Source organism: Entelurus aequoreus, linkage group LG17 (assembly GCF_033978785.1).
Source record: "Entelurus aequoreus isolate RoL-2023_Sb linkage group LG17, RoL_Eaeq_v1.1, whole genome shotgun sequence".
Lineage (NCBI taxonomy): Eukaryota > Metazoa > Chordata > Actinopteri > Syngnathiformes > Syngnathidae > Entelurus > Entelurus aequoreus.
The window spans coordinates 14,839,979-14,856,140 of NC_084747.1; the positions used below are offsets into that span (position 1 = coordinate 14,839,979).

The window sequence follows — 16,162 nt, forward strand, 5'->3', positions numbered from 1 at the left end:
CAAACTTATTATGATTAAAATTCAAAAAAAATATTTTGGCAAATCTAGAAAATCTGTAGAATCAAATTTAAATCTTATTTCAAAGTCTTTTGAATTTCTTTTAAAATTTTTGTTCTGGAAAATCTAGAAGAAATAATGATTTGTCTTTGTTAGAAATAGCTTGGTCCAATTGTTATATATATAGAGTATATATATGTCTTGTGTTTATTTACTGTTGTAGTCATTCCCAGCTGAATATCAGGTCACCCCCGGCTCTCACAGCATCTTCCCTATCTGAATAGCTTCAACTCCCCACTAGTCCTTCACTTGCACTTTACTCATCCACAAATCTTTCATCCTCGCTCAAATTAATGGGGAAATTGTCGCTTTCTCGGTCCGAATCTCTCTCACTTCATGCGGCCATCATTGTAAACAATAGGGAACTTTGCGTATATGTTCAACTGACTACGTCACGCTACTTCCGGTAGGGCAAGCCTTTTTTTATCAGATACCAAAAGTTGCAATCTTTATCGTCGTTGTTCTATACTAAATCCTTTCAGCAAAAATATGGCAATATCGCGAAATGATCAAGTATGACACATAGAATAGATCTGCTATCCCCGTTTAAATTAAAAAAAATAATTTCAGTAGGCCTTTAATGCCAAAGTTTTTCAAATCTTCCCGTACTACATTTTAACCTTTAAATGTCTACTTTTTATCATTGTAAGATTTTCAGAAAAATATATTTAGTTTATTTTTCATTATACAAGATTTTTGATGCATGATTTGGGTAAATACCGTTAATGATTAATCCACTTTTATTTAAAATATATATTTAACACAATGTTTTTAATTGCCTGTCACTACATTGTAGGAATATTGATAGTTTTCTTTTTTTTCTAATGTTCACATGTTTAATATAGGTATTGTGGATTTAAGTTTTTCCAAGTTGAATCAATTGTACACATGCACATGTGTGCATTAGTACACATCATGATAAGCAGGGTACTCCTACTACATTTGTTCATTTATTCATTAAAATGATGTTAAACCAGACTCAAACCTGCTCACCCAATTACTTTTTTCAATGGCTTTTTCTGTTTCCTTTTCTTTCACTACTCAGTTTGTCAGTGTTTTAGCAAGTGTGTTTTTCAAAACCTATTCATAATGTTCAACATTTTCGGATTTTATTATTTTTTGGTAGCAATATTTAGGAGAACAGGTGATTCAGGAAGCGGTATGTCATAAAAGGGCTGCGGGTAGCTTTGCTAAGCAGACTAGTCAGCGTTCAACTCAACCTTGTTTCGCAGACAGACAGCATCGACAAGGGAATGATGGCTGAGTCTTACCAAAAACTGTGCAAAGGTCTAGGGATGCTGGAGGAGCCACACCCCATCAAGCTCAAACCTGATGCAGATCTATTTTTACTAGCAACGCGGAGATGTTTTCCTATTCCTTTTAATGGGCAAAGTGAGGGAAGAGTTGAAAAAAATAGAAAAGATAGGAGTCATCTCAAAAGTAGAAGAGCCAACTGACTGGTGTTCTGGGATGGGGCCAGTTCCGTCAAAAAATGTCTCTGTGTGCATCTGCATAGACGCTTAGCCCCCTCAACAGAGTGACCTGCGGAGAGACGTACATTCTACGGTCGGTGGAACACATACTAGGATGTCTTGCAGGTGCACAAGTCTTCAGCAAGTTGCATGCAAACAGAGCATTTTCGCGAACCTCTTTGTCCCCAGATTTACCAAGGTACACAACATTTATAACACCATTTGGACGTTTCCACGTTAACAGGCTACCCTTTGATATAGCCTCAGCACCCCAACACTTCCAGCGGCGGATGTGCATGATCCTCGACACATGTCACATGGACAAAGTTGTTGTTTAGTGCAAGGATCAAGAGGAGCACGGCGCCAGACTTCATGCAGTTCTACGCCAGCTATAGGAAACTGGGGTAACACTTAACATGGACACCTGTGAATTGAGAGAGATACAATTCTTGGGACATATTACAATGACAAGATTAAAGCTGTGAAGGAAAGAAGAGAGCCGACAAACATTACTGAAGTCCGCCGTTTCCTTGGCCTGGCAAATCCACCAAGAAAATTCATCCCAGGACTTGCAGAAAAGTACAAGCCACTGAGAGATCTTCTTTCCAAAAAGAACCAGTGGATCTAGAGCTTTATATCAGCTCAAGGACGACCTGACCTCGACCTCCGTGTTGACCCTCTATGACCCCAACAAGGTGCTGAAACTGTCAGGGAAGAGTGGAGGCCCGTGACGCTGAAAGAACACTTGGGTATGTGAAAGGTTCAGAGACTTTCTGATCAGAAGACAATTTTCACAAAAAAACTGATCAAAAGCCACTGGTTAGTTTATTTGGTCACCAAATGCTAACAGAGCTATACCTCCTAGAATACAGCAATTTAGACTTGGGCTCATGAGGTACAGTTATGACATCTCACACACACCAGACATAGCACTACACACAGCAGACACAATGTCACAAGGTCCTGAATAGACCTTACCATGAAGGCTGAGGAGTGTGATCCCACGATAGTTGGAACACACCCTCCGGTTCCGCTTATTAAAGAGAGGAACCACAACCCCGGTCTGCCAACCCAGAGGTACCGCCCCCGATGTCCATGCGATGCTGCGGAGTCTTGTCAACCAAGACAGCCCCACAGCATCCAGAGCCTTAAGGAACTCCGGCCGGGTCTCATCCATCCCCGGGGCCTTGCCATCGAGGAGCTTTTTAACTACCTCAGCAACCTCAGCCCCAGAAATAGGAGAGCCCACCACAGATTCCCCAGGCACTGCTTCCTCATAGGAAGACGTGTTGGTGGGATTGAGGAGGTCTTCGAAGTAGTCCCTCCACCGATCCACAACATCCGCAGTTGAGGTCAGCAGAACACCATCCTCACCATACACGGTGTTGACAGTGCACTGCTTCCCCTTCCTGAGGCGGCGGCTGGTGGTCCAGAATCGCTTCGAAGCCGTCCGGAAGTCGTTTTCCAAGGCTTCCCCGAACTCCTCCCATGTCCGAGTTTTTGCCTCCGCGACCGCAGAAGCCGCACACCGCTTGGCCTGTCGGGACCTGTCCGCTGCCTCCGAAGTCCTATGAGCCAAAAAAACCAGATAAGACTCCTTCTTCAGCTTTACCGCATCCCTCACCGCCGGTGTCCACCAACAGGTTCTAGGATTACCGCCACGACAGGCACCAACTACCTTGCGGCCACAGCTCCAATCAGCCACCTCGACAATAGAGGTGCGGAACATGGTCCACTCGGACTCAATGTCCAGCACCTCCCTCGTGACATGTTCAAAGTTCTTCCGGAGGTGGGAATTGAAACTCTCTGACAGGAGACTCTGCCAGACGTTCCCAGCAGACCCTCACAATGCGTTTGGGCCTGCCAGGTCTGTTTGGCATCCTCCCCCACCATCGCAACCAACTCACCACCAGGCAGTGAACGCTAGAAAGCTTTGCCCCTCTCTTCACCCGAGTGTCCAAAACATCAGGCCGCAAATCCGATGACACAACTACAAAGTCGATCATGGAACTGCGGCTTTGGGTGTCCTGGTGCCAAGTGCACATATGGACACCCTTATGTTTGAACATGGTGTTTGTTATGGACAATCTGTAACAAGCACAAAAGTCCAATAACAAAACACCACTCGGGTTCAGATCCAGGTGGCTATTCTTCCCAATCACGCATCTCCTGATTTCACTGTCGTTTCCAACATGAGCGTTGAAGTCCCCCAGTAGGACAAGGGAGTCACCCGGGGGAGCACTTTCCAGTACTCCCTCGGGTGTATACAAAAAGAGTGGGTACTCTGAGCTGCTGTTTGGTGCGTGAGCACAAACAACAGTCAGAACCTGTCCCCCACCCGAAGGCGGAGGGAAGCTACCCTCTCGTCCACTGGGTTGAACTCCAACGTGCAGGCTTTGAGCCGGGGGGAAACAAGAATTGCTACCCCAGCCCGTCGCCTCTCACTGCGTGCAACGCCGGTGTGGAAGAGAGTCCAGCCCCTCTCGAGAGACCTGGTTCCAAAGCCCTTGCTGTGCGTCGAAGTGAGTCCGACTATATCCAGCCGGAACTTCTCCACCTCGCGCACCAGCTCAGGCTCCTTCCCCCCCAGCGAGGTGACATGTCACGTCCCAAGAGCTAGCTTATGTAGCCGAGGATCGGACCGCCAAGTTCCCTGCCTTTGGCTTCCGCCCAACTTACAACGCACCCGACCTCTATGGCCCCTCCCATGAGTGGTGAGCCCATCGGAGGGGTGACCCTTGTGCCTCTTTGGGCTGTGCCCGGCCGGGCCCCAGGCGCTCACCAATCGTGCCCCAACTCCTGGCCTGGCTCCAGAGGGGGGCCCCGGTCACCCGCGTCCGGGCGAGGGAAATCTGAGTCTTTGTTCTTGCACTCCCATCGAAGTCTTCGAGCTGCTCTATGTCTGATCTCTCACCTAGGACCAGTTTGTCTTGGGAGACCCTACCAGGGGGCATGGAAGCCCCCGGACAACATAGCTCTTAGGATCATTGGGACACGCAAACTCCTCTACCACGATACAGTGGCAGCTCAGAGAGGAGACTTTCCTCCCAGGTTATATTTCTCCTCTTTTGTTGAGAATTGTTGTACATTCTTAGGTAGCATGTTATAGTTTGCTTTGTACATCATTTTAGCTGTTTGCAAATGCACAAAAACGTTGAATTTCAATATTTGTGATTCAATAAATAAAGGGTTTGTATGTTCCCTATATCCAACATGAAGTATTATTCTAATTGATCTTTTTTGTAACACCAATAGTGAATGAAGCACACATGTGTAATTGTTTCCCCATATTTCTACACAATAACTCAGATATGTAACACTAGCGATCAGTAGAGAATATGAAGTGATTTTTGGTCTAGAACATGTTTTGCTTTATTCATTGTTGACGTGTTTCTTGCTACTTTATTTTGTCTATTTTTACATGAGATTTCTAATTCATTTGATCATCTATTATTACACCCAAAAATGTGTTTTCTTTTACCCTTTGAATATCTACTCCCATCTATTTGTATTTGTGTTTGACTTTCTCTTTTACTGTTACCAAAAAGCATTATTTTAGTCTTACTGAGATTCAAAGATTGTCTGTTTTTGTCAAACCATCTTTTTAATTTGTTCATTTCGTGCTGTTGTATCATCTGCAAATAATACTAACTTTAAGTCCTTTGTAACTTTACAAATGTCATTTATATAGAAATTGAACAATTTTGGTCCGAGTATTGATCCCTGAGGTACGCCGCAGGATATTTTTTAGCTCTATGGAAGTGTGTTTGCCTATCTTCACGTATTGCTTCCTGTTGATTAAGTAGCTTCTCTTCCAGTTCAATACCAACCCTCTGATTCCATACCTTTCTAATTTGTTTATTCAGATGCTGTGATTAATTGTCAAATGCTTTTGTTATAAAAAAAAAGTATGGGTTTCAACTAAGGCTGTCAATGTTAATGCGTTAACGCATGTGATTATTACAAAGAATATATCGCGTTACCATAAATGAATGATGATTAATCACAGTGTTGGTTTTGACCGGCGCAGGAAGGCAGTGCGCATCCCACAGGCAGCGATGACGTCACACACCAGTGGTAGAGGGATGTGCTCTGCGCCCACTTTCGCTTCAAAACAAACCTCGATGGAACTTCAGATAAAACTGAGGTTATTAGTCAGTAATGCAGCGACACACTTTCTTATCATCGGCACACATCAAGTTTAAAATAGAATCAAAGAATCAGGACGCACTTTGTCCTGTATGTTTATTTAGTAAGTTCATACTTTCCAACACCCCCCGCCTCCCACCCCATCTCTCGAATTTGGAGGTCTCAAGGTTGGCAAGTATGAGTGCAGTTGGTCTGAGGTCGAGTACAAGTCATCGTTCAATGAGGATATTAATGATAAAAGTCAAGAGGAAAAAAAGTTTTTGTATTTTAAAAGGGTGAAATGCTATAATGTTGAAAATGTATACTGGGGTAGTGTGAGTTTCACACTTTCACAAGACTTACTTTGTGAAACAACTTGCCGTTTGCTTGAACCCACTAAAAGACAGAATACAACATTGTCGATTTTTGTTGAATTTCTATCTCCAAAGTGTTTTGATATCAAAAATGTTTTTGCGATAAGGAGCACTTCAATTATGAGCCAGAAATGTAAAAAGATGAAAAGGGTCGATAGTTATTTAAAAGGTATTTTATTTTTTAAAGTGCAGTTGTCGAACGGAAGTTGCAAACTTCTGGCGCATGCGCAAACACATGGAACAGTGGTAAAGCGGAAAGGCCAAGATGGCGGACTAAGCGGCGTGGCTTTCCGGAGAAGTTTCACATTTACGATCTTATAGATTCAAAAATAGCATAAAATACCTCAAATATTCGCCTTTTCTTAAGCCCACCAAACGTGCATTGAGTGTGGAGCGATGGCGTGTTATCTGAAGTGAAGATTGAAGACGTGATAGAAGATGGACGACTACTGCTATGCTAAGATGGCGACGTCCGGTAAAAGAGAACATGAAAGAGAATCAGCGCCACCAACGGAGAACAATCTGAAAAGCGAAGATGAAGGTGAGTGTGTTGCGTTCCCTCATTTGAAAGCCATTTGAATTCCAAGCCCTAAAAATAGAAATTAGCTGACTTTGTTGAACAAATAACCTGTTAGCATTTTTACCTCGATAAAAAATGGCGGAAATGTCTGTTAGAAGTTACCGCAGAAGTGTCCTGCACTGGAAAATCTGCCTTAATTTAAATAAAAAGTGATATTAATCGAGATTTGATGGTATATAGTTTGTATTTTTTGTTTAGCACTTAGCAATAGTGCTAATTGCTTGATCTGCTTATCAGTCAGCTTCTAAAACTTGTAGCTCATCCTCCTTATATTCAGGCTCAAAAATATAAGGTTCTGGATCATAATTTGTCCCAAAATATTCTTTGATGGCACTCATGAAGTCTGCCTTCATTAGTAATAGTTGGTGGTGGTGTTGAAGGAAATAGCGAACGTTGTGATGTGCCTGTGAAAGTAATGTGCCGCTTAAAATGATAAAAAATTATGAAAATACGTAAATAGTACATGTTATTATGAATGTGCCTGTTATTACATTACATATATACTTACAGCGTGTAAATAAAAAGTTTCTGGATATTTTTTTAAAGTTTTTTTATAGAAGAAATAGAGTGCATGCCCATTACCTGCATTGTTAGCTGACTTTTGCTTGCGTTTATTTACGAGGTAGAATCAGTAATGGGCAGTAGTGCACAACAAGTAGCGACGCTATGTAGCTTAACTACAGTTCCCAGTAGCGTGGCGTTAGCCTTGCTCCTTTTTTGAACCCGTAGTGATACCGAACAACTCTACTACACACACATACAGTGCATAGAAGAAAGTGTGTTTTTGTTGTTTGTGTCTTGCAGACGTCCGGCAGCTGATCGGTAATCTAGAAGAAGTTTCCCCTCAGTTAGGGGGGAGCTCCACTTTGAAGCAGGAGACTCCACAACCACCCTGCATTAAAAAGGAAGAGGAGGAACTCTGCATCACTCAGGAGGGAGAGTGTCTTCTAGGACGAGAGGAAGCTGATTACACCAAGTTTCCACTGAGTATTCTCTCTGTGAAGACTGAAGATGAAGAAGAGAAACCACAAGACGAAGACGAGGTTGAAGAACCTTTGAGCAGTGATAAAGACTGTGAAGGTAAAAATGTTTGAGCTGCTCAGTTTGTGGCAAAAGCTTTTCTCAAAAAAGCTCTTTGACTCAACACATGAGAACACACACAGATGAAAAACCATATAAGTGTTCAATCAATCAAAGTTTATTTATATATTCCTTAATCACAAATGTCTCAAAGGGCTGCACAAGCCACAATGACATCCTAGGCTCAGATCCCACATCAGGGCAAGAAGAAAGTCAACCCAGTGGGAACAACGAGAAACCTTTGCGACCGGTGCAATGGACGTAAAGTGGATCTAGTTAATAGTGAGAGTCCAGTCCATAGTGGATCTAGTTAATAGTGTGAAAGTCCAGTCCATAGTGGATCTAGTTAATAGTGTGAGAGTCCAGTCCATATTGGGGCCAGCAGGAGACCATCTTGAATGGAGACAAGTCAGCAGCGCAGAGACGTCCCCAACTGATGCACAGATGAGTGGTCCACCCCGGGTCCCGACTTGGAACAGCTGGTGCCTCATCTGGGGTCACCTAATAACCTCTACACGCCGGAGAGGGGGGCAGAGAAGAGAGGGCAGATCAACTGGTCTAAAAGGGGGTCTATTTAAAAGCGAGCGTTTACAAATGAGTTTTAAGATGGGACTTAAATGCTTCTACTGAAGTAGCATCTGTAACTGTTACCGGGAGGGCATTCCAGAGTACTGGAGCGCAAATAGAAAACGCTCTACAGCCCGCAGACTGTTTTTGGGCTCTGGGAATCACTAAAAAGCCGGAGTTCTTACAACGCAGATTTCTTGCCGGGACATATGGTACTATACAATCAGCAAGATAGGATGGAGCTATACTGTTTAGTATTTTATACGTAAATAGTAAAACCTTAAAGTCACATCTTAAGTGCACAGGAATCCAGTGCAGGTGAGCCAGTATAGGTGTATATATATGTATATAAAGGTATATACAATATAGGCGTAATATAATCAAACTTTCTTGTTCTTGTCAAAAGTCTAGCAGACGCATTTTGTACCAACTGTAATCTTTCAATGTTAGACATAGGGAGACCCGAAAATAACACATTACAGTAATCGAGACGAGACGTAACGAACGCATGGATAATGATCTCAGCATCGCTTGTGGACAAAATGGAACACATTTAGCGATATTACGGAGATGAAAGAAGGCCGTTTTAGTAACACTCTTAATGTGTGACTCAAACGAGAGAGTTGGGTCGAAGATAATAACGAGATTCTTTACCGAGTCGCTTTGTGTAATGTTTGGTTGTCAAATGTTAAGGTGGTATTATTAAATAGGTGTCGGTGTCTAGCAGGACCGATAATCAGCATTTCCGTTTTCTTAGCGTTGAGTTGCAAAAAGTTAGTGGACATCCATTGTTTAATTTCATTAAGACACGCCTCCAGCTGACTACAATCCGGCGTGTTGGTCAGCTTTAGGGGCATGTAGAGTCGGGTGTCATCAGCATAACAGTGGAAGCTAACACCGTATTTGCGTATGATGTCGCCTAGCAGCAGCATGTACTCACTACAGAGTGCAGGGCCAAGAACCGAACCCTGTAGAACTCCGCACGGTACCTTAACATACTCCGAGGTCACATTGTTATAATAATAAAGTAAAGTACCAATGATTGTCACACACACACTAGGTGTGGCGAAATTATTCTCTGCATTTGACCCATCACCCTTGATCACCCCCTGGGAGGTGAGGGGAGCAATGGGCAGCAGCTGTGGCCGCGCCCGGGAATCATTTTTGGTGATTCAACCCCCAATTCCAACCCTTGATGCTGAGTGCCAAGCAGGGAGGTTAGGTATTTTGAGCAGAGGATGAATAACCGCTTTTTTGAATGCTAGGGGAACAGTGCCAAAGGAAAGTGATAAGTTTATAATGTTTAGCACTGATGGCCCTAATAATACAAACAGCGCATTGATAAGTTTCTCAGGAAGTGGGTCAAGTAAACATTTTGTTTTATTCCATTTACACGCCGCAGCAGTTCCTCTAATGTTATTTCATCAAAAATCTGTGTTAATAGAACCCAGTTGTCGCTGGGATGCGTTGTCTTTAATCTCCTTTCTAATGAGTTCGATTTTCTTATTAAAGAAATTCATAAAATCATCTGCCGAGTGGGTGGAGCTACTGGCAGGAGTCCCTTGTTGGGTTAGCGATGCTACTGCACTGAACAAATATTTAGTATTATTTTTATTGAGGCGACTGAGATTGGAGCAGTAATTAGCTTTAGCCAAGGTAAGCATACCCTTTATAAGTTAGTAAACGATCACTCCATGCTTGATGGAAAACCTCAAGTTTAGTCGCACGCCATTTAAGTTCCAGCTTTCTACATGATACTTTAAGAGCTCTAGTTTCTTCTGTAAACTAGGGGGTACGCCTTTTAGGGGCCTTTTTTAGCTTTAGCTGTGCTATACTATCAAGGGCATCGTTAAAGTTGTTAGAGTGGTTTTCAATAGAGCCCACATAATTTAGGAATGGTGCCATTACCGAAGGCAGTAGGCCAGCAAGGGTCATAGTTGTGACAGCATTAATTTTGCACCTGCTAAAGCAGTGGTTATTAGTAGCTTGTTGACAATGAGTCAGAACTTCGAATTTTATAAGGTAATGATCGGACATTTTTTTAGTGTACGGGAGTATCATAACTTGGGAGGTGGTGACACCCCGGACAAGGACTCGATCTATCGTATTACCGTTGTGATGCGTGGGTTGATTTATTATCTGTGTAAGACCACAGCTATCAATTATAGTCTGGGGCGCCACACACGGAGGGTCTGATGGGGTATTCAAATGGATATTAAAATCCCTCATTATAATTATATTATCTGCGTGCGTCACTAGATCAGCGACAAACTCTGAAAATTCACTAATAAAGTGCGAATAGGGCCCAGGGGGGGCGGTAGATAACAGCCAGGTAGAGAGGTAGCGGCGTGACAGACCCCATAGTAAGCACCTAAAATTATTTATATTTATTACTTAGGTTAGGGGTAAGGTTAAGGTTTTCATTGTATATTAGTGCGACCCCTCTATCCCTTTTAAGGGGACGGGCAATATAAGCATTCGTATAGTTAGGAGGAGATGCCTCGTTAAGCGGGAAAAATTAATCTTGTTTGAGCCAGGTTTCGCTGAGACCAATGACCAAAGATTGTTGTCCCTAATGACCTCATTAACTACCATAATATCCGGACAATAGGGTGCACCGGGTTATAAGGCGCACTGCCGATGAATGGTCTATTTTTGATCTTTTTTTTCATATATAAGGCGCACCGGATTATACGGCGCATTATAGGAGTCATTTTATAATTTTTTTCTAAATGGAAAATACTTCCTTGTGGTCTACATAACATGAAATGGTGGTTCTTTGGTCAAAATGTTGCATAGATGATGTTTTACAGATCACCTTCAAGCCGCTTTCTGACAGTCGCTTCTGGATGCGCCGTTTTGTGGGTGGTTTTATTTACGTGGCTCACCTTCGGCAGCGTCTTCTCCCCGTCATCTTAGTTGTAGCGGTGTAGCGTGCAAGGACGGGAGTGGAAGAAGTGTCAAAAGATGGAGCTAACTGTTTTAATGACATTCAGACTTACTTCAATCAATAACGGAGCAGCATCTCCTCATCCGGAAACAACACCGGAAACGTGTCCCGTGAAAAAACACCCGACCGGAACCCTAATAACTAAAGTTCCATGGGTGAATAATGTAAACTCACTATACCGGTATGTTTTAGTGCTTTCATGGCGAGTTCATATATAAGTAAGAACTTTACACTACTTTATATTAGAAATGGCAACAGCGGAGGATGAACATCCCATAACAAGAGGATAGAGAAAAAGAAGAAGCTTTTTGACTCGGCACATACTACAAAGGCGGATGCACACAATTTTTCAGGATTAATGCAGATCCTAAATACACGTCAGCAGGTACCAGAAGGTAAGAAAAGTTGCTTTTGCATAATATTGGGAAACAAAACGCCAGATAATGTCTTGCCTTATACACACACCATAATAATAGAATAGTATAATACTAATAATATAGTATTAGTATTATAGTATGTTGAAGCACGTTACAATCCATCAAGCGGTGCGGCTTCATTGCTTACCAAAGTCGTACTAAAACATTTTAATATATTTTGGAGCGCCGTGTGTAATGTTCTATATTTTCAATGGAACATATAAAATGTTGGTGTTGTTTACTTGAGTCATATTGCCATCATAGTGCAACCTACCCTCATCTCTTATGTTTGACTGCCCTCTACCGGTCACACTTATCATTACACCATGTACCAAATGAAATAGCTTTGAGGTGAATAAGCTCGACCAAAATGATTCCGTACATTAGGCGCACCGGGTTATGAGGCGCACGGTCGAGTATTGAGGGGGAAAAAATATTTTAAGTGTGCCTTATAGTCCGCAAAATACGGTAATAACGTTCTGGGAAACAATTATCTGATATTTAAAAAGGCTGTTTTGAGGAATTTTTGTTAATGTTATCCATAGTAGTGATATTAATAATGTTATGTTTGTTTTGTGTAGTGCGCCTTAAATAATTAGAATAATATATTATTGATATGATGGGGATTTTCAGATTGTTTGCATGGTGCTGCGATAGATTGAACACATCATTATTTGCCACCTCATGCATGTGGCATGTTCACATCTGGTACAGTCACTACACAAAAAACATTGCGAGTTGTGTATAAATCTACGAGAAATGCTATTTGTGCAGGAATTTTCCAGCCTGGCGCTGGTTAGCTCTAGCTTAACTGACTCCTCACTCGGTCTAACAAACACTGTAATTGCCTTTAGTCAAGTGTGACTTAACCAGTAATCTATGTTTCTAGTTAGAGTGATGGCGCCTTCCCGGTTAGGGTGAAGGCCGTCCCTCATCAGCAAGCCCGGTTTCCCCCAGAAAGACGGACAATTATCAATGAACGTTCTCTACAAAAACTAGCCAGCCACTTGTTAAGCGAGACTAATCTGCTATACCTCTCATCATTGCCTCTCGCAGGCAGGAGGCAAGAGACAAGTACTCAATGCCTGGACATCTTTCTAGCGAGATTACAAGTCCTAGCTATGTTCCTCTTTGTAATCTGTGACTGGCTCATCCTAGTGTCATTGGAGCTAACGTGTACAACTATGTTTGCGTAGCTGTCGTGGTGCAATTGGCCTGTCGTACAAGTTTACTAGGCCTGCTGCGAGTTAGCTCCCTAAGAATAGCTTCAATGTCAGGTGCTCTGACCCTGTGAATACACTTAATTATGGCTGGTTTGCTAAGCTGTTTGTTCTGGGTGATGGAGACCCCTATGACTACGGGTGCCTGGTAGACTGGGGTGATTTCAATTGATTAGTACCACAATACTTTATTAGTAGCGGTATACCGTACAACCCTACTAGACACACATACAGTACATAGAAGAAAGTGTGTATTTGTTGTTTGTGTCTTGCAGACGTCCAGCAGCTGATCGATAATCCAGAAGAAGTTTCTCCTCAGTTAGGGGGGAGCTCCACTTTGAAGCAGGAGACTCCACAACCACCCTGCATTAAAAAGGAAGAGGAGGAACTCTGCATCACTCAGGAGGGAGAGTGTCTTCTAGGACGAGAGGAAGCTGATTACACCAAGTTTCCACTGAGCATTCTCTCTGTGAAGACTGAAGATGATGAAGAGAAACCACAAGCAGACAACCTCTTAGCTCCACTATCAGATAGTGAGGCTGAAGACGAGGTTGAAGAACCTTTGAGCAGCGATAAAGACTGTGAAGGTGATATGAGGACTCACACTGACAACAAACACTCTGAATACTCTACAAAGAAGAGACGTAAAAAATGTTTGAGCTGTTCAGTTTGTGCTGAAAGTTTTACTAAAAAGAGCCATTTGACTCAACACATGAGAACACACACAGGTGAAAAACCTTTTAATTGTTCAGTTTGTGGAAAAAACTTTTATCAAAATAGCTTGTTGAGTCGACACATGAGAACACACACAGGTGAAAAACCATTTAATTGTTCAGTTTGTGGCAAAGGCTTTTCTCAAAAAAGCTTTTCGAGTCGACACATGAGAACACACACAGGTGAAAAACCATTTAATTGTTCAGTTTGTGGTAAAAGTTTTTCTCGAAATTGCAGTTTGACTGAACACATGAGAACACACACAGGTGAAAAAACATTTAATTGTTCAGTTTGTGGCAAAAGCTTTTCTCAAAATTGCGGTTTGACTCGACACATGAGAACACACACAGGTGAAAAACCATTTAATTGTTCAGTTTGTGGTAAAAGATTTTCTCTAAATTGCAGTTTGACTGAACACATGAAAACACACACAGGTGAAAAAACATTTAATTGTTCAGTTTGTGGCAAAAGCTTTACTCAAAATAGCAATTTGACTCAACACATGAGAACACACACAGGTGGAAAACCATTTAATTGTTCAGTTTGTGGCGAAAGTTTTACTCAAAATTGCCGTTTGACTCGACACATGAGAACACACACAGGTGAAAAACCATTCAAATGCTTAGTTTGTGGCAAAAGCTTTTCTCAAAATTGCCATTTGACTCAACACATGAAAACACACACAGGTGAAAAAACATTTAATTGTTCAGTTTGTGGCAAAATCTTTTATCGAAATACCTCTTTGACTCAACACATGAGAACACACACAGGTGAAAAACCATTTAATTGTTCAGTTTGTGGCAAAAGCTTTTCTCAAAATAGCATTTTGACTCAACACATGAGAACACACACAGGTGAAAAACCATTTAATTGTTCAGTTTGTGGTAAGAGATTTTCTCTAAATTGCAGTTTGACTCAACACATGAGAACACACACAGGTGAAAAACCATTTAATTGTTCAGTTTGTGGCAAAAGCTTTTCTCAAAATAGTAATTTGACTCAACACATGAGAACACACAAAGGTGAAAAAAACATGTAATTGTTCAGTTGGTGGCAAAATCTTTTATCGAAGTACCTCTTTGACTTAAAACATGAGAACACACACAGGTGAAAAACCATTTAATTGTTCAGTTTGTGGTAAGAGATTTTCTCTAAATTGCAGTTTGACTCAACACATGAGAACACACACAGGTGAAAAACAATTTAATTGTTCAGTTTGTGGCAAAAGCTTTTCTCAAAATAGTAATTTGACTCAACACATGAGAACACACACAGGTGAAAAACCATTTAATTGTTCAGTTTGTGGCAAAAGCTTTTCTCAAAATAGTAATTTGACTCAACACATGAGAACACACACAGGTGAAAAAAACATGTAATTGTTCAGTTTGTGGCAAAATCTTTTATCGAAGTACCTCTTTGACTTAAAACATGAGAACACACACAGGTGAAAAACCATTTAACTGTTCGATTTGTGGTGAAAACTTTTCGATTTGTGGTGAAAACTTTTCTATTAAGAGCCGTTTGACTGAACACATGAGAACACACACAGGTGAAAAACAATTTAATTGCTCAGTGTGCTGTAAAAGGTGTTTCCATGTAATGCAGACGCAGTAAAACACATAAGAACACACAAAATAACCAATTAACTGTTTAGTTTGTGGTATGTTGCTCATATGTGGCGACATCCACCCTACCCAGGACCTCCTCACTGCTTCTTTCACAAATATCTGAGGTATTCATACAAACTTGGATTATTTGAAGCATAATCTTATTTACTCATGACTCCATGTCTTTTCTGTATCTGAAACCTTCCTTTGTCAAGTTTGTGCACGCTCAAAAACCTGCACTACACCCTTTTTCACTGCAAAGTTGAGATGTATCAAAACTGACGTTGATGCATAAGTGATGCTGGGTAACTGTTTTCATAAAAAACTGCCAACTTTTACGTCTCAGACTGATTGATGTGCAAATCAGAGACATATGAACAATTAACCCCCAACACCCACAACCCAACCCCCACCTTCCTCGACATTCGGGCATAACAGGTTCAATCCTTCCTGCGAGATGAGTTTTCAAAGTTTAAAATTCAGCTGCATTTTTTAATTCAACAAACTGCTGTTCTAATTGTGTCCACTGGATGTCGCAATAGCAATTCTGATAGGCAAGCAAATAGTTTATACCGGGGTGAGCAAGTATACCAAGCAAGAGGTAGACGGTAAAGCGGGGCTGTGACTCCTCCCCCTCCACCCAACGTAAAACAGGAGTAAAATAAGCAATCAGTAACCCCACTTAAAATGCAGCATGAGACACTGCACACTGATATAGTTCTGTGAAAATGATTGTCTTCTGTGCAAATGTAAAGAAAGTGAACAGTGTGTGATTTACTGCAATACTGTCAGTCTTTTAACTTTTTATTTGTGCTTTGTTGAAATTGTTCACACATTGCACAGCTTTTATTTTTCTATCAATACACATTATGTCTAGAAGACAGGAAGTAACTCAACACTCTTGAATAGTTTCTACCTCAGTTTGTATGGTTTGTTGAGTTAGCACAGGATTAATATGTGGAAATGACAAATGAGGTAGTTGATACATAGAATAGTT

The 16,162-nt window shown here is 41.6% G+C and overlaps 3 protein-coding genes across 3 annotated transcripts in view; 2 read left to right on the forward strand and 1 right to left on the reverse strand.

Annotated features, from left to right (window-relative positions):
- LOC133632464 (uncharacterized) overlaps window positions 1-16,162 on the reverse strand; it is a 508,815-nt gene that overhangs the window by 252,943 nt on the left and 239,710 nt on the right. The gene's annotated exons all lie outside the window — the stretch shown is intronic.
- LOC133632484 (zinc finger protein OZF-like) overlaps window positions 1-16,162 on the forward strand; it is a 421,867-nt gene that overhangs the window by 51,278 nt on the left and 354,427 nt on the right. The window lies entirely within an intron of this gene.
- LOC133632471 (gastrula zinc finger protein XlCGF57.1-like) lies at window positions 6,291-14,744 on the forward strand. Its single transcript, XM_062024897.1, has 3 exons — window positions 6,291-6,572; window positions 7,416-7,691; window positions 13,120-14,744. Exons 1-3 carry the CDS (start codon window positions 6,470-6,472, stop codon window positions 14,595-14,597), a joined length of 1,857 nt encoding a protein of 618 aa, XP_061880881.1. The 5' UTR covers window positions 6,291-6,469; the 3' UTR covers window positions 14,598-14,744.

What these genes read in the sequence shown, in the direction of transcription:
- LOC133632471 (XM_062024897.1), top strand. Translation starts at nt 6,470, where the DNA reads ATGGACGACTACTGCTATGCTAAGATGGCGACGTCCGGTAAAAGAGAA. An exon ending in TCTGAAAAGCGAAGATGAAG is followed by an intron (nt 6,573 to 7,415) that starts GTGAGTGTGTTG and finishes TGTGTCTTGCAG; the next exon opens with ACGTCCGGCAGCTGATCGGT. An exon ending in CAGTGATAAAGACTGTGAAG is followed by an intron (nt 7,692 to 13,119) that starts GTAAAAATGTTT and finishes TGTGTCTTGCAG; the next exon opens with ACGTCCAGCAGCTGATCGAT.